This window comes from Monodelphis domestica, chromosome 1 (genome assembly GCF_027887165.1).
Source record: "Monodelphis domestica isolate mMonDom1 chromosome 1, mMonDom1.pri, whole genome shotgun sequence".
NCBI classification, from domain to species: Eukaryota; Metazoa; Chordata; class Mammalia; order Didelphimorphia; family Didelphidae; genus Monodelphis; species Monodelphis domestica.
In genome coordinates this window covers 422,354,746-422,382,066 of record NC_077227.1, presented here as the reverse complement: position 1 = coordinate 422,382,066, position 27,321 = coordinate 422,354,746, and the positions used below count along the sequence as shown (strand labels likewise).

General features: G+C 35.4%; 1 protein-coding gene across 19 annotated transcripts in view; it reads left to right on the top strand.

Annotated features, from left to right (window-relative positions):
- Positions 1 to 27,321, top strand: part of TTLL11 (tubulin tyrosine ligase like 11) — a 250,767-nt gene that overhangs the window by 144,938 nt on the left and 78,508 nt on the right. For 7 of the 19 annotated variants that reach the window (XR_008915265.1, XM_056812067.1, XM_056812072.1 and 4 more), the window contains 3 exons: positions 12,826 to 12,933; positions 21,343 to 21,396; positions 24,510 to 24,608. The exons of 7 other annotated variants lie outside the window; for them this stretch is intronic. Coding sequence is in view for 11 of the 12 variants with exons in the window: in XM_056812067.1 (XP_056668045.1) it covers positions 12,826 to 12,933; positions 21,343 to 21,396; positions 24,510 to 24,608 (261 nt within the window). In the remaining variant the exon portion in view is untranslated. The remainder of the gene's footprint in view (positions 1 to 12,825; positions 12,934 to 21,342; positions 21,397 to 24,509; positions 24,609 to 27,321) is intronic. 5 more of the 19 variants (XM_056812075.1, XM_056812074.1, XM_056812071.1 and 2 more) reach the window with 4 other exon arrangements.

Here is a 27,321-nt window from a genome sequence, read left to right as displayed (position 1 = left end):
AGTGTGTTGGATATAGACAGGTCCTTAAAAAGCTTTATCTGGATTAGAACATGTTACAAGGGGGGAAAAAATCAATATTTTCCTATGTGGTTTATTATTTAGTATCCCCCAAATTGTTTACAGACATGCAGGTTAGCAGCAAGCCTCTTGTGAAAAGTGACCACTTTTTTGGAAAGTTCAGAGGGCTCTGACTAGGTTGGAAAAACCTAAGGTATGAATTTAGATGATAAAAGCATCTGGATCTGACATGCCTTACTCTGGTCAAATAAGACTTGTTCTATCCCCCACAGATATATCTTAAGGAAAAAGCTAAGGCCTTTTATCTCCCTGTCTGGAAATACCCATTTTTACTCTCTCCTTCAAGGCTGACCAATACTATTCTCAGATCCATTAATTGATTTCCTATAGAGATACAACAAAGAGAGGACTCCTAGGAATCAGAAGACCTGAGGCCTCAGCCCAAGGTTGACCCTCTTACATGGCCTTGTGTCTATAGTCAGGTCACTTCAACTCTCTGGGCCTCTTGTTTTCTGCACATCTCACAAAGTGCATTGTAAACTATAAAGTGCCAGAGTAATCATATAAATACTTCATATTTCTCTGGTGCTTTTGGGTTTGCAAAGAATTTTTCTCACAACAATCATGTAAGGTAAAAAGGGTAAATGTTATTATCATCATTTTATAGATGAAGAAACTGGGGATTCAGGGAGTAATGTGAGTAATTATTTTGCATCAGCCTCAAATTCATATCCTATTGTAAGACATGGTTTTCTGAATTCTCCCCTTTTAGCTTTATGTAGGTTTTCCTCCCAAGTTTGTTGTATTTGCAATCAATAGTGGCACAAGACTAAAGTTGGAAATAAGTGAAAAAAAAACCATACTATTAATTCCACTAAATTACATACATCCATTCATTCTTTTTTCTTTTAACTAACAATCACTAGATTCTGAGTGTGCAATTCTGGGCAATTGCACTGAGAACTATTCAAAGAAAAGTAAGGCAATTTTATTTTTGCCTTCAAGGAAGTTATATAGAATAAGAAGTATGAGATAATATTTATATAATTAAGCATAATACAAATTAGGAAATATGTATGTGATATGTTAAATATTTTAATTTAAGAAAAGAAATTACCACTTTCTGAGAAGATTAGGGGAAGCTTCATGGAAGAGCCAGCGTTCTTGAGTTGGGTACATACTGTTACTATAACCCATTTAACAGTAATTAATATAGAAAAATGCCACATATGTAATTTTAGCAAGAAAGGTTTATTCTTGTTTCAGTAATAAAAATAGCTCAAATTCTACTCAGATCATCACAAAGGCATATTAGCACAGAATATTTAGCATCATCTCATTTGAAATAATGTAAACAAAATTTATAAAGATATATTTATCCCCATTTTACAGATAGGGAGACTGGTTTTTATAGAGATGAGGTCCCTCCAGGGTCATAAAACTGTTAATGGGCAAAGCTGGGACTTGACTTAAACCCAGGGCTAAATGTAATGTTCTACACTTTGAAGTGCTAAAATAATGAAACTCAAAAGGCCTTGATATAAGGAAGGGGAAAGGGTTGCATTCACCAACTAACCAAAGGGGGGGATGCTCTTTCCAATTTTCTGGGAGATCATTGCCTTCACATTTAGGACAAGTAGTGGCAATATCAATTTGATTTTATTTTTCACAAATAATGAACTTCAACTAAAAATAATAGCTTCTATTTGCATAGTGCAATGTCTTTTATATACATGATGTCATTTGAACCTCTTAACAGTTCTATGAGGTAGAGACACCAATTTACAGTTGATGAAACTGAGGTTCAGAAAAATTAAGTGACCTTCCCATGATCCCACAGTTAGTAAGTGTCTAAAGTGAAATTTACAGCCAAGTTTGCCCAGTTTTTAGTCTGGCACTTTTGCTACCAGACTCCGTTCAAAATCATTCTCATGCTTCCTTCTCAGAAGCAAGTAGTAGTAACATACTTCCAGAAATTAAATAGGTATTTTGAGAGATAATTGTCAGTACTTGGAAAAAAGAAAATAATCAATTTGTAAGTTAACAAGTTCCAAACTTCAAGTAATAAATAAGCAATATTGGGAATATATATATAACTTCAGGGGAAATGAAGATCTAGTAGAAACTTTACTTTCTTGAGTGTGGACTCCAATTTGCCCAAGGCAACTGTTGACATCTAAAGAAAGAATTTCTACTGATTGCATTGGTAGGGTGGGATATATATCATGATTGTGAAAAGTTATGTGTATATGTAGAATATGGCTTATTTAAGTAAAATAGCATTATGTCTTGTATAATTTGATTCTGGAAGCACCCTTAAAAACGAAAGGATTAGAATGATAGGAAACTTCAGAACTCATCAGTCCAAAACTCTCATTTTATAAAAGAGGAAGCAGAATGACAAAAAAAAGTAAAATGATTTGTCCAAGGTCACATTGCTTAGTTGGAGGCAGAATCAGAACTGGACCTCAGGATTCTGGGTTGCTATTACAGCAGTGCATAGTTGGTTTTTTGTTTGTTTGTTTTTTACTCCACTCTGCCACCTTCTGTTAGCACAACCTAAAATTATTTAGCTTTTTAAAAAATTCATTATTTGTTTATTACATTGAAATTCCCAGGCAACTTTCTCCCTCTGCTCCTCTCCCCAACTTGCACTAAAGAAGACAACATTTAACCAGTATATGTATGTATAAAATTAAGTATTGCTTGTTTCAGTTTATCAGTTCTTTCTTTGGAGATGGACATATACAAGTCATTCTTCAAACAATATTTCTGTATATAATGTTCTCTTGTTTTTTTTCTCACTTTGACTCTTCATAATTTCACGTAGGTTTTTCTGTCTTTTTCCAAAATTAACCTGCTCATCATTTCTTATGGTCCAGTAGTATTCCATCACAATTATATACCACAACTTGCCTAGCCATTCCCCAATCAATTTCCAGTCCTTTGCCACCACAAAGAGAGCTGCTAAAAATATTTTAGAATGTGTAGGTTCTTTTCCCTTTTCCTAGATCATCACCTTAGGAAATAAACCTAGTAGTGATTACTGGTATACAAAAGGTATACACAATTTTATAACTCTTTGGGTATAATTCCAGATTGCTCTCCAAAATGGTTGAATTAAAAAAAAAAAAGGGTTTTATATATTGGCTTTTTTTTTTTGGCAGCCAGATCACATTGTTTGATCATGTTGACCTTGTAAACTACAAAAACCATGAAATATTTTTTTCACATAAATTGTTTTCCTTTTTTTTTTTAACCCTTACCTTCCATCTTGGAGTCAATACTGTGTATTGTCTTCAAGGCAGAAGAGTGGTAAGGGCTCGGCAATGGGGGTTAAGTGACTTGCCCAGGATCACATAGCTGGGAAGTGTTTGAGACCAAATTTGAACCTAGGACCTCCCGTCTCTAGGCCTGGCCCTCAATCCACTGAACTACCCAGCTGCCCCTCATATAAATTGTTTTCTATTGCCACTCTCTCCCATCTTGAGGGCGAATTTCAGAAAAACAATATATTTCACTTCAAATAAAAACCTCCTTGTGTTAGTGTGGTCTTTTAAAACTGGAAATCTCCAACAAGAATCCTTATTCCTCAATGATGCTTTTAATTTTTTTTTTATCATAGTCAGAAGAAGCTAATTCCTGAATAGGCTTACACACTGGTTTTAATAAGCCTCTGTTACCAGATCTTTGCTTTGCCTTTTGTCAGTTGTGAACTGGGGCAAACCCTCATGACTAGGAGAAACTATGACTATATGACTATGACCATAACTTGGATTATAGTCATACCTCCACCATTGGCTAACTGTGTCAGCTCAAGCAAGTTATTTTTACTTTCACAGCTTTAGATTCTTCATCTGTAAAATAAAGGGATTTGATTAGAACATTTCTCTTTTTTTAGTTTTAACATTATTTTTTTTATTTGGTCAATTTCAAACATTATTCCTTGGTTACACAAATCATTTTCTTTTCCTCCCTCCCCTCCACCCACCCTCCCATAGCCAACGGGCAATTCCACTGGGTATTACATGTGTCCTTGATCAGAATCCATTTCCATGTTGTTGGTGTTTGCACTAAGATGTTCATTTAGAGTCTACATCCACAACCATATCCCCCTCGACCCATGTATTCAAGCACTTGTTTTTCTTTGGTGTTTCTACTCCCACAGTTTTTCCTCTGGATGTGGATAGTGGTTTTTCTCATAGATCCCTCTGGGTTATAGAACATTTCTTAGTTTCCTTCCAACTCTAATATTCTCTGTTTCTTATGATGAAGCCCTTTGTAAAGGTAAATAATCAGCCCCCAATCTGCTACATTTATGTTATGATAATAATTTTGTTAATACAATAATAATGTATAATAATGCTTATGTCATAATGCTCTTAGTAAAGAACATGAATTCCTGAAACATTGCTCCAGAGGCAAAAATAAGATGAGATGTAAAGGTATATTCCCAGTTTGTAGATTCCCTTCCTTTCTGCCTTTAATGGATATTCCATCCATCTTTCCTAGGGAGGAAGTTGGAATAAATGACCACCATAGTTTCTCTTAGCTTTGAGGGTCCATGATTCATAGAATGTAGAGTGAAAAAGATAGGGAAGTAGCACATAAGCAGCCCTGAATTTAGACTTAGGAGACCTGAACATAAATCTCACCTCTGCCAATGATAATCTGTGTGACAATGGAAAAGCCCCTTCATCTCTTGGTCCCAGTTTTCTCATCAATAAAATGGAGATTTCAAACCCTTAAAGATCCTTATTATAAATGTGAGTTATTCTTCCCAGTTTGAGTAGGAATTTGAATTAGCTGACTTGTGAGGTCTTTTCCTAATCTGAGATTATGAAGTGATTCCTACTTACAGTAAAGGTTACATGAAGTGACCTTAAGATCCCTTCCAATTTTGATGTTCTGTGATCTTATAAATGATAAAACATTTTGTATCTTCTTACTGTTTCCTTTTCTCCTTTCATGCATATATAAATAATATGAAGACAGTACCAGGCAGCATTTTTAATGGGCGGCGAAATGGAAAGCTCGAGATTCTGATCTGATTGAAGCACAAGCACCAAGTAAAAAAATAAAATCTCTCTTCCCCTCCCCCTTTACAAATATCCTTCAGGTGTCAGTTCTGCAGCAGCCCAGTTTTATTACATCAATCATAAGCAGCTTTAGGCTTCCGAAAACATAGTCACAGACAGATGTTGAGCCTGTCTGGGGATTAGAAATATCCTTTTCCATTAAGTATAAATTAACTTAATCACCAGGTATGAAAGATAAGCGGCATAAACAGTATTCCCTGAAGCTTTCATTAAAATTAAAATTCTATTTAAAATTGAGCTTGTATTTTCTAGGACTTGATTCTTCCCCTTACCCCCACCCCTACACAGAGATTATATCTGTTGTAAATTTTTTACATTGACAGAGTGGCAGAACTGAGGATATGGAGGACATTGATGTACTATGTAATTTAACTTTGGTGGCAGATCTTATTTTAGCAAAAGGATAGATCTGCACATTTTAAGGGAATAATTAGTCTCTGTAAAATGTGGTCTTTGACCATTTTCAGAAGCAATCAAATCATTCTCCAAATTGAAATCCTCATACAAGGAAGGTGCTTACAAGTCACATTGTTTAGATTCATTCTAAGAAGACTTTCCTGTCTGTGGTTTAGGAGAGGGGAGGAGAATGCCAGGTTCTTTCTGACTCCAATGATAAATCTTACAGTAAATTCCTTTGCCTTGAACTTCCACAGTGCCATGTGAGGCACTTATTTAAGGTGGGGTGGTAGTGAAATTATGCCTTGCATTATAGCAATGAACCAGAACAATTCATTTCTAAGAAATTCTATAAGGGACTTCTAACTTTGAAACTTTTTCTCTATCACCCAACTATTCCTTTTTACAACTGTGATTTATACTAAGTTATAAGATATTCTAAGAGGGGCAGTCTCAGACCCATACTTCTGTGTCTCAGATGACACACTTAAACTCTTGGACTCAGAGAATGTTAGTGAAGATAGGGCATTTGGAGGTCATTTATAGATGGGTAAACTGAGTTCCAGAGAGAAGATGTGATTCATTCTAAGTCATGTAGCTGATCCTTAATGGCGGCACAATAGAGGGTATTAAATAGAATGAGGAAACTGTCTCTAAATGGTGGATTGTGTTTATAATTTAATTGAATTCAATATACATTTATTAAGTACCTATTATGTGCAGCTCATCATATCACTTTAAATTTCCTTCCTTCAAAAGTCAATCCTCTAACCCCTTTTCCTCAACTGGGAAAATCACTTAAGTCAAGTAATATTCCTGAGGTGTTTGAGATAACCAGAGTTAAATCAATAGAACTGGAAAGGAATTTAGCATCCTGAACATGAAAATATAGAATGTTTGAGCTAAAAGGGAATCTAGAACCCAGAATGTTAAAACAAGAAGAAACCCTTTTAATAATAACAGTAGTAGTAGTAATAACAACTCATTTATATAGTGCTTTAGGGTTCATACAACATTTTACACATATTATCTCATAGAATGTAAAATCTGGGAAGGACCTTAGTGATCCTCTACCACAACTGCCTCAATTTATAAATGAGAAACCTACGGACCAGTTAGAGGAAGTGACTTCACTGAAGCATAGAGTCTGAATTTTAAGTGACCTCAGAGGTCACCTAGTTCACCCTGTACCTGGACAAAAATTCTTCCTTCTGAATACCCAATGAAGAATAATTTAGCTTTTGCTGGAAACCTTCAAATGAAGGGAATCTACTACTTGCTAAGATAGCAACCCATTCTACTTCTAAATAGCATTAGTTGTTAACAAGTTTTCCTTACGTCAAGTTTATATTTTCTTCTTTGAAAATTCCACCCAGGTCCTTCTGGTTTTACCTTCTGAGGCCATGTTAACACTCTTACATGACAGACTCTCAGATACTATTGAAACTAGATATTATGTCCTTTATTTTTTTCCAGGTTAAATATTTCTATATCCTTCAACCATTTCTGATGTAGAAGGCTCTTGATGTCCTTTACCCTATTAGTTTCCCTTATGTGAATGTTTTCCAAATTTCTGGCTCTCTTTTTTTTAATCCTTGCCCCGTCTTAGAATGGATACAATTCCAAGGCAGAAGAGTAGTAAAGACTAGGCAATTTGGGTCATACAGATAAGAAGTGTTTGAGTCCAGATTTGAACCTGGGACCTCTAATCTCCAGGCCAGGTTCTCTGTCCACTGATATACCTGGCTCCCCTATGGCTATCCTTCTTAAACTGGGAAACCCAGAACTGAATATAATAATTTATATATTATCTGACCAGAGCAGACTATAGAAGAATAATCTTAGTCACAGGCCTCTCTTAGTGAAACTCAAAATCACACTAGCTTTTTCCCTACCATATTATATTACTAGAATATCTGGAAGACATGACCATATATAAAGAATCTCTCTTCTATTTTTCTTTGCACTGGATATCTTCCATGACATAGCAAATACACTTGGTGACCCATGGATTTTCCTATTTTATATCTAGCTTGATATTTATGATTAGAGAGTCATTTAATAAAGCAACCTCCAAATTTTTAAGGAATCTTTTATGATTTTTTAGGAAATGTATAAGGACTTATCCCAGAAACAAAGCTTTTCCCTAAAACAGAGTACTATTTTTTATACCAATATCTCCTGGTGATGCTATATGACTGATTGCAAAGCATGGAATATCACAATCTCCAAGCTACAGATCATCTAAATGGCAATAAATCAATGAATGATGAGTGGGAAAAGATGGCAGTATGTTAACAAAATGTTGCACAGTAGTGATCTAAAAGACATTATTTTTAAAAAAGTATGACCAAAGAAGAAGGTGAGTTATACCACATGAAGAGAAACCACTCATAGGTCGTTATGCAACTTGAAGAAATCTAGAAGAAGATTATCAAAATGAGCAAATACCCTTTGGAAGATTCACAAAGGTTATATATATATAATGCTATAGGATGAGAAAGTAAAGATAGATTATTGCAGTCTGGACTAATGAAAGGGTACCCACATCAATGAATTCACAGATCCATAAATATCACATATTGACTCATGTCCATCCAAATATTTTTCAGGTGAACCATCTGTCCTATCTTGTTTTTGCCAAATCATCTTTTACCCTAATCCAAATACAAGATTTAGAATTGTGTTTACCCCTTATTTAATTCTCTCACCTTACATTAAGTCTGCCAATGATCTTTTGGAAGCCTGATTCTGACATCCAGTGTGTTGGCTATTCTTTTAGCTTTAAGTTATCCACAAATTTGATACATATGCCATTTATGTCTTTATCTAGGTCATTGATAGCAATGTTAAACAGTATATGGATAAACACAGATCTCTGAGATATTTCAGGGAAGTTTTTAGACCTCCCCATTTGAGAACAAGCCATGAATAACTATTCTTTGGGCTTGGCTATTCAACTAATTCTGAATCTACTTGACCCAGAAGATTGTGTAATCTGTATCTTGACAACTTTTTCACAAGAGTAGAGCAAGATTATTTGTCAAAAATATTGCTAAATCTAGCTAAATTTAGGTAGTCAGTGGGATATAGCGGAAAAAAATCCTGGATTTTGAGTCAAAATTCTTTCCATTTTGACCCCAACCTCTGCTATATATTACCTGCATGACCTTGGGCATCCTTTATCTCTCAAGGCCAAAATATTCATAAAACATATTGGGGGTTAAACCAGATGACCCCTAATGTCCCTTGCAGTTCTGAACCAATGTCTACATCATTCCCCTGAACTATCAGCCTAGAAAGCTAATCAAAAAAGAGATGAGATTTGTCTGACATGTTTTGTTTTTGGAGAAACCATTTAGGGTTTTTCTGTGATTGTTATGATGCAGCCATCATTTTATGTAATTACTTCCTCAGTACATAGGATAATCCTTAAATATGAGTCATCTGGTTACATTTGAAGATGCCCCCTTGTAGTATTACAAATTTGACACAATACTCAAAATTATAACATTTTAATCAATCTTTTCAATGGTTTGCTGGCATATTTAGAATATTCTAATAAAATATAAAAATTAAAACAAGTGCATTGCATATTGCTGGTAAACTTAGTCCTAAGTGTTTCTCCAAATATTTAATATTACTTTAATACTTAAAATGTAAAATCATAACCAGAACAAAAGAAACCTTAAAATTTGCTGTTTTAAGTCCCTCATTATAGATGAGGAAAATGAAGGTCATAGAGGTTAATCAATCAACATCCCTTTATTAAGATCCTACTATGTGCCTGGCATTGTGCTGTAGTTGAAGATTTCAAAAGCAAAAATGAAATAGTCCTTGTCCTAAAGGAGCTTACCAAACTATTCAGAGACATAAGCCTAATTAGTGGCAGAACTGAGCCCTAAACCCAGGTCTTATACTTCCTAATACAATTTTCTTTTTGTTCTGTGTTCTAAAGAATTACATTACTTAAATGGCTAGAATAATTGTTTTGTTTGGTGCTAAAGAGACAGTTTCTGATTTGAAAAACTTTATATTCCTGACACTAATAATATCTTACATCTACATATTGCTTTAAAGGGTATAATATCTATTATCTCATCTGTCATCTCCTTGATAGACACTTTAGTTGTCTAGTTTAGTGCTTGATGTTCATTATCTGTTTGATTCTCATGACCTTTGAAAGATCTATAGTGCAAGTACTATTTTCATGAGGAAACTGAGGCTCAGAAAGGAAAATTAAATTTCCCAAGATCAATAGTAAGTGAATGGTGGGGCTGGGACTCAGACTTAGGTCTTTTAGGCTAGCATTACAATGTCTTAAATTGCTAATTCTTTGATATCATATCTTCCCCCCCCCCACTCGATTATAATGTACTAAAAGTCACATCCCAGGTTTATTTCATGATCATCAAGGTGTTCCTCATAATATTATATATATATATATATATATAGCAAGTGCTTGAGAATTATTGGTAGAAAAGAAGTAGAAATATAGATCAACAGAAGAAAACCATTATTAGAAACTGTTTTAATAAGCAAATTATTTTATAAATTCACTTTGCAACAACTGTCAAAATTGCAATATTTCTTTGTTTGTTATATAAACCCTCCACCACATGGAAGACCATTTCACAATCTCTAATCATTCTGCTTGGTAAACCAGGCAATAATGTATGGAAGTTATCTATACTAAGGATGTTAAAAGCCTGAATGTTTTTCAGAATCCTAAATATGTAAAGCTTACTGATAATGAACATAATATAAAGTCCACCAGGCTATCCTATTCCTTCCCAAATAAAGAAAGTGACATATCTTCAAGAAGAGAGAAGGCTATCTTGCTGCTAATGGAAGAATTTGTAAACTTTAATTTTTCTTCCATATCTTTTTAGAAATGTTGTCCAGGTTCTTGTAGATGTATTTGAGCAAGATCATTGGATTTGGAGGCAAAAGACATGGACTTCTATCCTTAAAAGCAATATGATCCTGGGCAACACATTTAACCTTGTTAAGATTGTTTCCTACTCTGTAAAATGTAGATAATAATACTTGCACTACCTTGTTCAGAGAGCTGCTGTGAGGATGAAGTCAAGTAATGGATGTGAAAATATCTTATAAAAGTATTATGTCAACTATTGCTATTAATTTTGAAATCCAACAATGGAGTGAGATGACTCAAAAGGTAGAAAGTTCTCTATCACTGACTCTTTCTGAGCAAAGGCAGGAATTCTGTAGGGGAGATTTTTATACTGGGTGAGAGAACAAAATAAACAATCTCTAAAGCCTTAGAATTCCACCATAGGATGCATTCTTTCCCTCCTCCCAACCTCTCATAGATTCAGGGACCTCTCTTTTATGTTCAAAGAATTAGGGAGGATGTTTAATCCTGAAGAAGAAAAGGCTCTGGGGCACATGTTAGCTGCCTTAAAGTACTAGAAAGGCTATCCTATGTAAGACAAATTATTTTTTTTTTACCCTAGAAGGCATAACTACTAAAATGATGGGTAGTAATTAAAGAGAAGAATATTTTGGGTTTAGTGGGATGAAAAAAGTTCCTAACAATTAGAGCTATCCAGAAGTGGAATCCACTGTCTTCATAGGTAATTGATCCCTCCTCTGCTAGAGGTTTTTGAGCAGAGTGGGGTGACCACTTAATCAATTTATGGTAGTAAGACTCTTTTCCAGTTATCAATTGGACTTGGCAACCACTGAGGTCCCTGCCAACTCTGAAATTCTATGATGTCACAAAGCTTATTACACTTATATTCTGACTTATACTAGGATTATCTATGTAATTTATCCAAATAATTGGAAAGATGTTAGAGGTCACATATTTTTGCCTTCCACCCTATGCAGGAATTTCTTCTGCAATATCACCCTTGCAAGTGATTATCCTTTGCTTGAACATGTCCCATGAAGGGGAATCCATTATTTCACAAAGCATCCCATTCCTTTTCCTGCAATGTAGCTCTAATTGCTAGAAAGTTCTTGACTGAACTAAAATCTCTTCTCTGTAAGGCTCCCTGCCCCAACTGCTTCTACTTCTGCCCTCTGAGGCCAAGGAAGCTAGAGCTTACTAGCTTATCTACATAATAGCTCTTCAAGTACTTGAAGACAATTGTTCTGGTTCTCATAAGTCTTCTTTAGTACAGTTATTCCAAGATCTTTATACTGGATTAAAATTATATGGCCAATAGGTCCCTCACAATTCTGGTGACTTTCTTAATCTAGTTTGCTGTCTTTGTGTTCTTAGAATATGATCAACTAGAGGACTGAGCATCTATAGTCCACTTGGAACTGAGTTCAATAGACTATCTCACCTCTCTAATCACGTAGTTCTAGAATAGGAGATCTCAAAGGTAGATGAGAACATAAACTATATAATGAGAATGAATATAGGAGGTTTGAGTTAGAAAAGAAAGACCTTAGAACATGATAAATAGAAGCTGAAGACTGGAAGAAAACTTAGAGATTGAGTACTCCAATTTTCATTTTGCAATTTTAGTCCTAGGAAGTAAAGTGATTTGCCTATGCTGAGTAAGTGTAGATCAAATGATGAATTTTAAGTTTGTACAGTACTTGATTGCTATACTGAATAAAAAGCAAAGTTTGATTTACATTGGGAAGTTTCTCATCAATTCATGAATTTCTATAATTTAAGTGTGGCAAAACTGGAGCAACAATCTTAATTTTCTTACCTTCATCCTATTTTCTTTTCTTGAAAACCATTCTCCAGTTTTGCTATGTGATTAACAGTTAAACATGTGGCAGAAAAAAAAATCTGTAGATCTCCAAGTCCCTATTAGCAGCTATTAATTTGTTTGTATTGATCTAATGGAACTTACATGAAGATTAAGACCAGTAAGAATGTAGGGCCTGAAAAAATTAATAAATTATTAATCATATAAAATAAAAGTACTTACATATAATTTATATGATATTTATGAAATTTTGATTTTTTAAATATATAGTTAATATTTTCTCCCAAACTGACCCTTTCTGAATAAAGGTCTGTGAAATGTTCTTTAAATTAGAGAAATTTGAACATTGAAGCCAGACTTCAAACTATACATTAAACTTTGCTCTTATTCAAAATATGACCATGAGTATAATCAGATTGAATTAGAAGTTAAAGGTTTAAACCAAGCAGCAACTACCACAGTATCATAGGACTTAGGGAGGTCATTGATTTCAACCCCTTCATTTTTCAGAGGAGTAAACATAGGCCTAGACCAGAAAAAATTACTTGCCCAAGGTCACACTGGTAATAAGTGGCAAAACTAGAATTCAAACTAAGGCCTTCTTACTACAGATCCAGTGGTCTTTTCACAACAACATCAAAGACAAAGAGTCAAGGAAAAGAAAGCTGGTTCCAGTCTGAGAGGCATCTACTGCCGGGCATTGAAGCAGGTCAGCTGAGGTCAGTGCCAAAGCCCCAGAGAAGCCAAGTCATGTGTAATCATTAATATTATATTATTTAAATCATTACTAATAATAACTACTAACATTTATATAATGCTTTATACTCTGAAAGGGTTTCCTTTTAACCCTACAATGGTAGGTAGGTAGTGCAAATAGGATTGTTTCCATTTTATAAATGAAGAACAAGTTCATAGACAGGAAGAACTTGACTAATTTCTACAGCATTATAAGATTTATAGAGCACTTTCCTCACAACAAATGAGGTAAGTAGTGCAAGTATTATTCTTATTTTACAATGAGGAAACGGAAGCTTAGAGAGATTATCTAGCTTGCCCACAATGACCCACCGAGTAAGAAGCAAAGCCAGAATTTAGACTGGCACAAGTGAATTTATAATAACTGAGGAAACCAAATCTGAGCTATGTGATTTATTTGCAAGGCATGCGGTTGCAGAACAAATCAAGTCCAGGCTCCTTGAGCAGGTACAAGGGCCGCAAAATACAGATTTTGTGTAGATTTTATGTTAAAAGAAAATAACAAACAGGATACAGAATAGGATATAGGATTAAGTAATGGGATTTCTATTGGAGGACAGAATTAGGACTTTCTGAGTTGAGATGGGGTGAACAAGCAGGTGGAATTCCCTAAAATTAGGTGATTTACAGGAAAATGAACCTGAAGTCTCATATCACAAAATGGCGTCAGTTTGATTTCCATAGTTCACTCCATTTGATCCTTTAGAGCGGAAGGATGTCCCCTCTCCCCCATGGATTAGTATCTATAAGCCAAATTTTCTTATATGCTCATTTTCAGCATCAGAAACCAAGAAAAGACCACCAGGAAGCATCCTTTTGTACAATAACCAATACAAAATCCAAGAAGAGTAATAATACATAAAGCTAAAAGAGCTCATTTACCTCGGGTGGCTAATATGCCATTTCTCTGAAGCCAAGAGAATCAGGAGGAAATATTCCACCAGGGTCATTTGGTATAGGCAATTGTGTTTCTGCTATAACCTATTGGATTTCCTAAAGCCTTGTCACAATCCCCCCAATCAATTAATATAGGAACGAGATTGTTTGATCATATCACAGTCTCCTCCTTGTGAAGCTTTATTAAGGTATAAGACTATAAGCCCGTTTGTGCTAAAGAATCTACCTCAGTTTGGAGGGAAGAAATGGACTCACTTGTGGCCTGTATGAGTTTTTAAATTTCAATGAGGTTCCTAGCAACCCTTTCCAGGGCAGAGATTCTGAAAAAACATGGAATTAGGGACCAAAGGAATTTCATCCCTTTTCATACTGTTTTTTAGGGTATGGGATTGTAACCATATCTCTTTTTTATGTTTTAACCACCATACTTCTTTCCACTAGTCCTTTGGTATGATTAAAAATTGGTACTAATGGGGCCAAATGGGAGAATCCTACAAGTATCAAACCAATTCAGAGGAAAGGGGAAATAAGGTTTATTGTCATGAAGAATTGTCCAAGGGGCTACTCGTTTCCAACCAACTGTTATTTAATTCCTCCTAAGGTTTGATTATTCTTAATAGCATAAATTTATATTAATGAAGTAAATTTGCATCATGCTTGTTCTAACTAGAGCCATTACTAGTAAGGTTAGCCAAAGAAATACATTGAGGTTTCTTGTCTCTAGTCCCATTAAAGAGACAGTTTTAGCGCAAATAAAAGGGTCTTTTTTTATGATATCAGGAAAAGCAAGAGTCAATCTATACATCCTCAAATCTACGGTATCATTAGGATCTTGCTTCTTGGTGACACAGAAACGAAAACTTAGAAGGGGAGTGGCAACTACAAGTGATACAATCCTAAATTTGATGGCATCAAGGTTCCATTAAATTTGAAAATTAATTGTGTTTGTTATAAAGTTGTATCAGTGATACTAGGCTTGGCTTGTTATCTTCTATTTTCCTTCCAGGGACATAAATACTACAAGTGGCTAAAGCAAAGGGTATAAAATATAAAAGTCCCTTTCCAAGGTAATATTTTAGAATACTCAAAGTCAATGTAATCTGCTGGTTGTGAGAGAATTTCATCTTCAGTAATAGAGAACACCACCCACAAATCAGGGTTACTCTGATGAACATGATGACAAATCCAGTATCCATGGGGCCCACTTGCTGTTGATAAAAAGCATGCCCTGAATCACCATGAAGTTTGTTGATAGTATCAATTCTTTTCCAATGTTCCTGGGAGGAGTAGAATTTGGAAAGAGCAACCAACAATAACATCAGAATTAAGCAACAAGGAAAACTATAAGTGAGGCCTCTAAAACAAAATCACATGACTTCTCAACTAAAAGGATTGTGGCTGCTACTACTTGAAAGTGGGACAGGGCCCTTGTAGTCACTGAATCTAGCTAAGCAGAGTAATACAAATATATTATACAGTAAAGAGAGGGTCTAAGGGATTGAATTAGGAACCCTGAAGCCACCTCTTTTATGTTCACACACAAGAAAACAAAAAAGAGCTTGCTGTAATCTAGAAGTACCAGAACTGGAGCTGATAACAGGACTTTCTTGAGGCATGCTAGAGCAGTAAGATGTTCTGGTTCAAGCTGCAAAGGTTCTGAAATGTTATATTTGGTTAGGAAAACTGGAGGCTTAGTTATCTTGTCAAAGGACAGAATCCACTGGAGGCAATATCCAGCTGCTCCTAAAACAATTTAATTTGATTTTGATTGTGGAAAACAACAATTTTGAAGAGTTTGTACATGCTGTGGGGAAACAGATCAAATTCCAGAAGACAGAATAAAACCAAGGTACTCACCTGGAGGAGGCACCACTATACCTTTGATTTGGAAAACCTTATAACTTCTTAGATGAAATTGAAGATACTGGCTGTTGTTTTGACAGACTTCAATGCTGAGTGCTACTAGTAGGAACACATCAGCCTACTGAACCAGAGAGGAGCCCTTGAAAGTAACAGAAGCTATATGTAACTGCAATATTTGAGAATAGGGTGGGACTTTCTATGTACCATTGAAGCAGACAAGTCCACATTCTTTATGTGTTCTTCCAGGTAAAGACAAATAGGTTCTGAGTATCTGGGTAAATGAAGATGCTAAAAAAACTGAGCAAGGATCTATCATAGTAAAACAGGTAGTCTCACTGGAAATTGAAGAGATGATAGTACATAGGTCTTATACAAAATAACAAATAGGTTTGCCATTAGGGTTTGGTTTGGGTTTCTTACCAGGGAGAATAGGAGAATTACAAGGGAATTCACATGGAACAATAATACCTTGATTCGCCCAGAGAGTTTAGTAATGGATGTAATACTTTTAGTGGCCTCTATGAACAAAGGATATTGAGGAATGGATGATGGGAGAACTCCCTTAATCTTTATGGTGTTGGGGACAGCTGGTTTTGATAATCTTTCATCTGAGGATTGAAGAGAATCAGAATCCCTGACCCTTTGATTCTTTTCAAATAAGACCCCAGTTATCACAATCAGTATTTAGCTATAATAAGTGACTAATGTGAGACAATGATTAATTAGTGGTTAAAAAAATTATAGTAAGATTAATAGAAACCCAGTATTTATATTTTATAAGGGAAACATCTAAAGTATACATTATATCTAGCTATTTTTTAAACCCTTACTTTCCGTCTTGGAATCAATACTATGTATTGGTTCCAAGGCAGAAGAGTGGTAAGGGCTAGGCAATGGGGGTCAAGTGACTTGCCCAGGGTCACACAGCTGGGAAGTATCTAAGGCCAGATTTGAACCTAGGACCTCCTGTCTCTAGGCCTGGCTCTCAATCCACTGAGCTACCCAGCTGCCCCCTAGCTATTTTTTTTAACATAAGCTAGCATTTGCAATAAGATGAAAGCCTATCAATCATATGAGGTATGACTGGATGATGAGTGGTGAGGGCCTTAGAGACCTTTTGACTGATACACCTCTAGTTTATCAGATTGAAGATCAGCCTAATCATTGAAATAAATAGTAGAGTTTGGGGGATGAAATTGGATGTTAATTTAGGCCAGTATCAGAAGAGTAATAACCTAGTTTGGGAAGGATACCCAAGCCCAGTGCAGGCAGAGCCAGACCCTGATATGACACACACAGAGAACCATATGTTATAAATAACAGGTGTTTAACATAATGACAGGTTAGAAGGGATTTAGATATACCTTACTCTAATAATAAATATCTACACCTCCCCAGATTATAAATCTCTCCTCAGAGATTGCTTCTGAGTGGTTTCACAATTTTATTCCTATACTCACTATATAACCCCAAAATTACTATACTTAACTAAGCTAACACTAACCCTCCCCCTTTGATAATATAAGAGAAAGGGTCTGTGTGCAAGTTTGACAGGGTCCAACAATGGTCTCATAATCAGCTGTTAGTTGTCACAGAGCAGTATAGGAACTCAGCAGTGGATGGGCCTATATTTTAGGAAGATCACTTTAGTGGCTGATTAGAGGATAGATTTGAGTGGGGAAAGACTTGAGGAAAGTAGGGTCAAAAGGCCAACAGGCATAGGATAATCCAAACATCAGGTAGGATGTTTAAGAACAACAAGTAGTCAAATGACATAGGGAAAAATCTAATTCTCCTCAGGTCCACCCAGAGGAAAAAGCCACAGCCCTATGCTTAGTTGTCTCTCTCTAACAGCAGCTGCTCTTTGCTGTCAGTCTGCAAACTCACACACATTTAACTTTACCCATAACATCATCCAGGACTCAAAGCTAAGACACCTCTTTAAGAAGCACCTAATCTTTCCTCCCACTCATTCATCCTAAAGGTGTCTTCTGGCCATCTATACTAAATGGACTGACCTCCTGCCCATTGAGACCTAGGATTGGTGATTGAATATTTGGGTTGGATCTCGAGTAATGTAATATTAGGGTATAAAACAAGGAGAAAAACTCCAAAAACTCTCATTGAATTGTCTTAGATTGGAAGGAAAACCTAATGTACAAGCTTTGCTGAGAGACATTGGTCTCTATCAATAAACCTGTTTTTGGCCTAGGTCTTTGCCTCTTTATTTTATTTCAGATTGGCTTAAAAATATTCATCACAATTATAATATTTGGATTAGTTGGATCATGTACAAGCCTTTCCCAGAGAGGAAAGATACCTATAGCAAGGATTTCTTTAGCTAGAAGATCCCTTGTGTTCAGGGGAGATCTGATTTATTACAGCAGGAGAGGGATAAAACACAGAAGAGGGAAAAGGAGAGGCTGCCTATATAGCAGTATGCCAAGAAACATGAAGTAGAGAAGTTGAAATGGCAAAAAGAACGATGGTAGGCTGAAGAAGTTGGAGAGGAACAGGCAGGATAGAAGATAAAGGAAAGAAAGTCTTTTTGGGAGTATCAGACACAGCCCATCAGATAAAATGGCACAACAAAATCAATATTGCATTTGATATGAATGAGAATTTTCAATGGCTATCCTTAAGAATTCTTCAATTTGCAATAATGAAAAGTGCCATATTGGGGCTGAAACAGATTGCCAACTGAATCTTTTGTAGTTGCAGTCCAAATTTCACATAATTCAATAACATGTGTTTTGGTCATTCCTGGTTGAACCAGGACTTTCCCCCTGATCCCAGGATATAAGTATTTCCAGGTGGAGTTCCCTTTAGTTTACTATTACTAGATTCCAACTTCCTCCCTGTTTAAAAAAAAACTCTTACCTTCAACTTTAGAATCAATACTATGAATTGGTTCCATGGCAGAAGAATGGTAAGGGCTAAGCAATAAGGATTAAGTGACTTGCCCAGGGTCACACAGCTAGGGAGTGTCTGAGACCAGATTTTAACCTAGGATCTCCCATCTCTAGGCCTCCAACTTTCTCTTAAGGGAGTATTCCCAACAGTATGGAAGCTTCCCCAAAAGTTTGAAAGTTTACCTAAGCCTAGAAGAATTTGAGATTGTGGGGGAGTCTGACCTCAGACTCCAGTAAAGTCTCTCAATGAAAACTGAGCAGGAGCATAATCTAGGGAGTTATTCTAAGAGGTCATCATAGGGGACAGGGTCTCTTCTTGAGTCCCTTTGTGGTCACCAACTATTACAAGTGAATTTATAATAACTTAAAAAACAAAGTTTGAGCTATATGATTAATTTTCAAGGTAAAGAGTTGCAAAACAAATTGGCTTCAGGGATCCTCAATACAAACAAAGACCCCCCCAAACACAGGATTTTAATACATTTTTATAAATTAAAAGAAAATAATAAATATAATATGGAACAAGATGTAGAATTGGATAATATAATTTCTTATTAGAGGATAGATTTGGGACTTCCTGAGTTGGGAAGGGATGAGCAAGGATGTGGAATTCCCTGAAATCAGGTGATTTACAGGAAAACAAAACCAAACTGTCATAATGGAAGTTGTTCACAAAAATGGAGTCAGTTTGATTCTTTTAAGACTCAGGTTTTGTGATTAAATCCAATGTTCTTTCTGCTAAAGCATGGTGCCTTTCATGCACTCCTGAAGCCTTCCTGTTCCTCTCTTCCAGCCTAGACATGATCTTTTAAACCAGAGATGTCCAATGTGTCAGAGTTACATGTAGTTCACAATCCTGATGAGAGTGTGGCCTGAACCAGATCATAATATAATTAGGAAATATTTAACAAATAAAAATAAAATAATATGCAGCTAACATTAATATGTGATTTTCCATTTCAGTAGGTCCCCTTACCTGTAGTTGAGTGGCCTCATTTCTATTTAAGCTTGACATTACTATTTTAAACTCTCACAGTTTTTTGTCCCTCTCTTGTGTCTTACCATGTTCATATATACATACATATATATATATATAAAATCATGGTTATTTATCTATCTGTTCTTCCTCCTCAACTTGACTATAACTTCCCTACAGACAAAGACATTATCTTTTTCATCTCTTTATTCTCCCTTAATATCTATTGTGGGCCTTTGCACAAAATTCTGTGGAAATGTAGTGGTATTTAATAAATGTTCATTGATTTTGTAAATGTGTGTCTGTTTTGGCATGGTAGTAGGGAGGGAGTCTTAATTGGTGATTTTATCCATCTAATAAATTCCTTTTGAAAATAATTTCTATATTCATGCAGATTGAGAACTATTCTGCATCCTAGAGAATTACCTGACATACTTGAGATTAGCTACTTTCCCCAAAATTACAGAGCTAGTTTATGACAGGTAGGATTTGAACCTGTGTCTTCTTGAATCTTAGGAAGACTTTTAATCTACTATACAATAATTTTTCCTATTAAATTTAATGAATGCTTAAAGTTCAGCCAATAATTCATAAATAGTCCAAGTTCTATCAACCTGATGAGGAGTTTATAAATACTAGTGAAGAAAATAAGGTTTATTAATGAAAAAAATATAGATAAAAGAATCATGAGCTGTCACAGCTAGAAAGAATCGTAGAACACAGAATGTTAGAATATAAATGATGAGAGCTAAGAGGTACCTCAGAAACTAGAATGTTAGAACAAAGAATACAAAGTGTTAGGCTTATCGAACATAGAATGTTAGAGTAGGAACTAACCTTATTATTACATAGAATGTTAGACTTGGAAGGAACATTATACTATACACTGTCAGAATAGAGCAGATAAAGATAGTAGAACAGCCAGGGAGCCAGGGTTACTGGATCAAAGTGTACAAAGCATGGAGTAAAGTGTAATAAGACTGGAAATGTAGGATTGGGCCAGATTATGAAAGACTTTGAATGCCAAACAGAGGATTTTGTTTTTTTTGTCTTGGATGCAGGAGAAAGCCAATGAAGTTTATTTATGAAGTAAATGGGGGTTGTGGATGGGCCGATATTTTAGGAAGATCACTTTAGTGGCTGATTAGAGGATAGATTTGAGTGGGAAAAGACTTGAGGAAAGTAGACTCACCAACAGGGTACTGCAATAATGCAGGCATGAAGTGGGGAGGGCCTGTACCAGAGTGTGGTGGTATCAGAAGATAGAAGAGGGCATATTTGACAGATGTTGCAAAGGTGAAATTAATAGGCTTTGACAACAGATTGGACATGCAAATATGAGAAACAGTGAGTCAAGGATGATACCTAGATTGCAAGCCTATGTGACTGGGAGAATAATGTCCTATTCAGTAACAGGGGATTTGGGAGATGGAGGGGTGGGGAAGGTTTAGAGAGTAACATAATGAATTTTCTTTTGGATATGTTGACTTTAAAATGTTTATTAGACATCCAGTTAATCAATATAGAAGTGGTAATTAAATCCATGCAAATGATTGAGATCTCTAAGTGAAGTAGTAGTATAAAAGAAGAAAAGGGCCCAGTATAGAACTGCTCTCCTGGGTATTAATTGTTTTTGTACTCAATCATTCAATATTCACTTTAAAAACTAACTTAGTGAATTTAGTCTAATTTAGTCATCTAGTCTAAAGCCCCTCATTTTACAGAACAGGAAGAAGAGGTCCAGAGAGGAAGCATCTTGCCCAAGATCTTAGAGTATAGTAAGTAATCAGGTCTTCTGACTCCAAATTCCTTACTCTTCCTTCTATATTACTTTATAGATGACTCATGGAAAATTTACTAATCTAGCTGTCCAATTGGGTAAATATAACTTAGATATACGTAGCTAAGCATTATTTCAGGTGAATATTTTCTAAAACTTTAAATTTAACTATATGTGGTATATGACCCTGCCCTATTTATTTATTGGAAAGGAAATATTTTTCTTTTCTTTTCCTTAGGTTTAAGCGATGGAACATAAGCCATGACTTAATAGTTATAAACATAGTTTTGAGTAACTCACTCCCCTATCTATCCCCATCATCACCCATGACTCAGTAATACATGAACTGGGAAGTTGTTAGAGCAAGTTCCTAGACCAAAGATAGGTTATCCATTGTTCCTTCATGATAGAGTATGGATATTGTCTAAGTTTTATCAATGAATTTGGCTCTAAGGAGGAGGACTCTGGCAGACTAAGGTAAGGGGAGCAGAGTTAGAAAATGAAAAATAAATCTTAGGCTGCATTAATAGAGGAATAGCATCTAAAATAGGGAAGATGAAGTCCTATTATCCTCTATCTCCTCAGACCATGTCTGAGTCACTCTGTTTAGTTCTAGACATAGCTTGCTAGTTTAGGAAGAATAGTGACAAACTGGAACTTGTACAGAGGAGAGTGACCAAGATAGTGGAAGAATGGAGGTAGTCTACAAATGAGGATCAATCAAAGGAACCAAGGGTGTTAGTGCTAAGGATTGACTTACGGGGCCATGATAGCTGTTTTCATATTTAAAGGGATTTCACATGGAAATACTTGTTCTACTTGACCCAAGTGAGTAGGACTAGTACAAGTGGATAAAAGTTTTAGAGCGATAGATTTTTGGCTTGATATAAGGAAAAAATTCCTATCAGAACTATCCCCTAAATGGAATGGACTGCTTTTTGAGATAGTAAATTCCTCATCATTAGAATATCCTAATGAAAGCTATGTGACTTCTTGTTTTAGACATTATAAAAAATAATTTCTATTAAGGTTTGGATTGGATGCTCTGAATTCTTGAGATCTCCAACTTCAAATTTGTGTGGTTCTGTGAGGTTAGGAAAAGATCCCATACAGACCCCATATGTTAGTATGATAAGGCTATCAGGCTTATAGATTCATGGAGGTCAAGGTTTGTGTTCCCTAAGAACAGATGGTTGCCACAAAGAAAGGGGTTCCAGAAACCAGTATTGGGATATATAGGTTGGAGCAACTTAACCAATAAAGGCAAACTTGTTAGCTTGTGAATGTGTCCCAGGTGAACCAACCAGGGCAGAGATAATGGGTAAGAGAGGAGAAAGAGAACCCTGAGGGTCTAGCATTGAGATCTTTAGAAGGATAAGGCATGGAACTATAAACTTATTTCAGATGAAAGCTCTGGAAAAGAAAGCCTGAGAGGTCCCATAGGCAGGACTTTCCCAACTAGGAAGTGAAAGAGCACTTACTTTAAGACCTAGTTTGATAAACACTTACTTCCTAGCAGGCTAGATGCCTAGAAGAAGGTACCATCTGGTTAGAGAGAAGAATTTAGACGATATTTATTTCCTGCCTCTAGCCTAGGTTTCCACACCCACAGTTAAGAATTTTAGGATCCTATTCAAGAATCCCTGAAGCACACATTATCAAATCTATTGTCTAGGAATATATAATAATAATAACTCAAATTCCGATAATACTTTAAGATTACAAAGCACCTTCTTTAAAATACCTGTAGGAGGTAGATAGTGCAAGGATTATTATCAGTATTTTATTGATGAGCAAATTAAGACTTTCTAAAAATGGTGAAATGACTTGCTCAAGATAACACAACTTTAAAAAAAAATCTGATCTTGGGCCTTAGAATTGATACTAGTTATTGGTTCCACAGCAGAAGAACAGTAAGGGCTAGACAACTGGTATTAAGTAACTTGCCAGGGTCACACAGCTAGGAAGTATCTAAGGCCAGATTGAATCCAGGACCTTCTGTCTCTAGGATTAACTAAGCCACCTTACTGCACCCCCCCCCTTTTAATGATAACACAACTATTAAATGCTAGGACTAGAACTTGAGCCTAGGTCTCCTGACTCCAAAGTTCTTTACATTCTGTTTACACCTAGCAGGTGGGCTGCCTACCCTAAAATTGATCCAACTTCTGTCCCTGGCAATATTGGTTGACAGGTGACCTGGCTCCAAAGTTAAGAATTAAGACCTAAAATAAGGGGCTGGAGGAAACTAAGAAAGAATAAGGCTCAGATTCAAGAGCATTATTAAATTATAAGGCCAAGATTATCTGGTAAGACCTCTATAGCGTATATATTTTCTACCTTTGTGAATATTATAAATTATCACCTACCATTATATTTCCTTGTATTGTTTAATAGTAAACTCCTTTAAAAGGTAGATTGAGTGCAGTTTTCATTAAGTAGAAAAAGAGAGAACCCTGTGTCTTCTCCCCCAGGTATATTGCCCTAGAGAATCAAGCCTGCTTGACTTGCAGGCCTGAGGGAGAGAGGTGGCTACCTCAGGGAAGTAGCCAGTGGTCTTGGATGCAGAGCTGAGACATGAAGTATCTTTCCCTCTTTGCTGCCTGGCTTTCCTATAGAACCTATACCCTATTGGGAGTGCCTCCTGTATATACCTTCTCATCTCCTGAGCTTAGAAGGCCCAATCCCATCTCTGGCTATAGATGCTATATCGGAAGTGAATGCAATGTCTTTAAAGAAGAATTTGAAGGTGAGGAATGTGTTGCCAACAATGAAATAATTAAGGATACCAGGAAGTTAACTCCTGGAGGCTTGCTGGTTGAACAGAAAAATGTGTTAACTAGTCTCCCATCCCCAAAAGCTCCATAGTCCAAACAGAGATGAAGCACTTCAGAGTGCAGTTGATTAATTATTAGAATTAGAAGACATCTACCTTTGAGAGCATCTAGTCCAAACTCCTCAGGTTAGAGAGGAGGAAAACTGAGGCTCAGGGAGAAGAAGTGACTTGCCCAAGGTCACAGAGCAAGGTAAACATTCAAGGCAATCATATGTCAGCTATAAAATATCATGTTTCTGACTTGCTCAATAGCTCATTCTACTTTTTGATTTCAGCTTTCCAGATATCTTTATGGACAGAAAATCCAGATTCCCATCAATTTTTGGCAGAATGTCTCCATCGAAGCTTCAGTTTTCAAAGTTTTCCATAGTCAGGTATTCGCCAGTTGAGCAGCTTCCATTGTATTTAATGGTACTTAGCTGTAGTTGGAATAGCTCTCAAGTTTTTATAAGTGGATATAGCCCATAAATACCACATTATTCCATTGAGAATGATGAGGCTTATATAGGAATGGATGTAGTAAATGGATAGGTATAAATCTGTAATTGGGATGATATTTTAAGTAGTAATAATTTTTTTCATTTTCTCTGAGATTAGAGGTCTTGAGTTGGGCTACTTGTGGCCATTTGGCATATATTTTTTAAATAATATATGTGCATGTTATAGATGCTACATGGGAGGCAAAGATGAATAAAATATGGTCCCAACTGTGGCTTTGGTTTTTCACAAAGTTATAAGAGGTCCTTGGATTTTGACTCAGTATCATTTTTAATCACCTCAACACAGCCTTTCCAAACTCATTCAACAACAGTGAAAAGCCTGATGTAGTAAGAGAGCAGTCAGTCATTTACTACCTGTGTGACCTTGGACAAGCCACTTATATCATCTGGGCCTTTGTTTCCTCATATGTAAAATGAGAGGGTTAGACAAACTGATCATCCCTAAACACTCTTCTAGGTCTAAATCCAATGATTTTCTTTATCAAGTGCCTATTTTAAAGGTAAAAACATAGATGGATATGACTGGACCCCTGCCATTCTGAAGTTGAGTTCTCTAGGGAGAAATAAACATATGCATGCAAGTAATAAGCACAAAACAGAATATAGAAATAAGTGCATATAAAAATTACAAACAAGATGACACTGACCTTCTCTGCCCTCTATAGAAGGGAAAGATCACTATTAAAGGAATCAAATCCCTTCATCTTTGTAGTCATGTCAATGTCCTGTCTAGCACCAAAACACATCTTTGTCTAATCACACATTCAGTCAAACAAGTATTCATTAAATTCCTACTTTGGATCCATTTTAAAGGTATACTTTAGGGCAAATAGAAGTAATATCTAAAGAGAGTTGATATTAGTTGATCTTTTAAATAACTCAAGACTTTTTGGCAATTAAGTTTTCTTTTTTATCATGAATTTATTCAACAAATAGAGATATTTCATTATGCAAAGAACAAAAAAAAAGATTATACACAAAACTATGAATTGCTATTATTTTTTTCAAAAGTATGAATTAAATTTTATGAGATAGCAACAAAATTGCAATTTTATTCTCTTCTGAAATGCTTTTTGTTTTCTTATGAGTATATTTTAATGTTTTATTGATTCTTTTTTTCCCTTAGAAACCCTTCATTTTAATAAACACGTAGAAACAAGTTCAAAACCTATCAGCACATTACCATCTCCAAAAATGTTAACAGGCTTCTTGAATGTTCTCCAACAAATCTAGACTTCCCAACATAGACTTGCATATACCAATTACAAATGTTCAAAGAATTATTCTCACTTAGGATCTATTGATCAGAGCAATAATATCACACTTGTTCCCAGGTTTACCATTGTGAAAAGAGGTGATTATTTATCAAAATAAACACAAATTACTTAGGGAGATTTCTCCTAGAACAAATTTAACCATCTGCCAAATATCCTTCAGTAAAATTAACTCCCATAAATAACTCTTTTAACAATTCAATTCAATGAACATTTATTATAGACCTATATACTTTGTTTAAATGCTATGTTAAATGTCAGGGACACAAGGATAAAAGTCAACTTTGACTCTACTCATAAAGAACTTATATTTGACATTTATCGAGCCCTCATCTCATTCACAGAATTCAGAGTTCTATAGAATGTTTCTAACTCACACAGAATCTTTATATTGGCATTAGACTCTTTATTCCACAGCCAGTTAGAGAAGATCTAGGACTTCATGCCCACCTAGCATCAAAAAGTCTTCCAGCAGTTTGTCCCAAACTTCTAGATTACTGTATTTCTTTGGCTTAGATAAAATTAACAATTCTCATGCATAAGCTTTTGGAATTGTTTCACCATGAGAGTTTTTAGTTTTCAATTTAGCCAGAATAGTCCCTATTCTCTCTGACTCTTCTTGATCCCTACCCAAGTGACTGAAGTAATAAATCTAACTAGCCACAAACAAAAAATCTTTATGCTGAGGTAAAATCCCATGGCTAGTTGTTTTTTTTTTTTTTAATTTAACCTTCTTTCAATTACCTCTTTGTAAAAGATCCCTCTCTCTAGCCTTCCTGATTAGATATTTGCTTCATCTCCTCATAGTTGGTTCCTTAACAACCACTATATCTGCCTTCCAACTACTACAAGCAAGCCCTCTTTTAAGGTTTAGATTTTTTAAAAAATCATACCAGAACTATTTTCTGAGAATCTAATACTTTTTACCTCAAATGTTTAGGATCTTGAAGCTTTATTTTCTACCAGAGAAGCCAATAGATACTAGTGAAACCACTAAAAAATATAATAAATTTAAATTTAAACAACAAAGCTTTTAAACAGATTTTTAAATATTCTATAATACATTTAATAAGCTTTTCCTATGTATTTTATTTTGTTTTTTTTTCATGGAAATAAATTTTTTAATTATTTTTTTCTGTGAGAATACAAACTAAATTCCCTTTCATGCAAATAATTCTGGATCATAATTAAGCAATGATACAAAAAAAATACATTTAAAATAATTAGCTAATAAAATTATAATCTTTCAGAATATTAAAAAATTACATAATAAATATGCATTAATCTTCCTTAAGATTTAAAGTTACAAAATA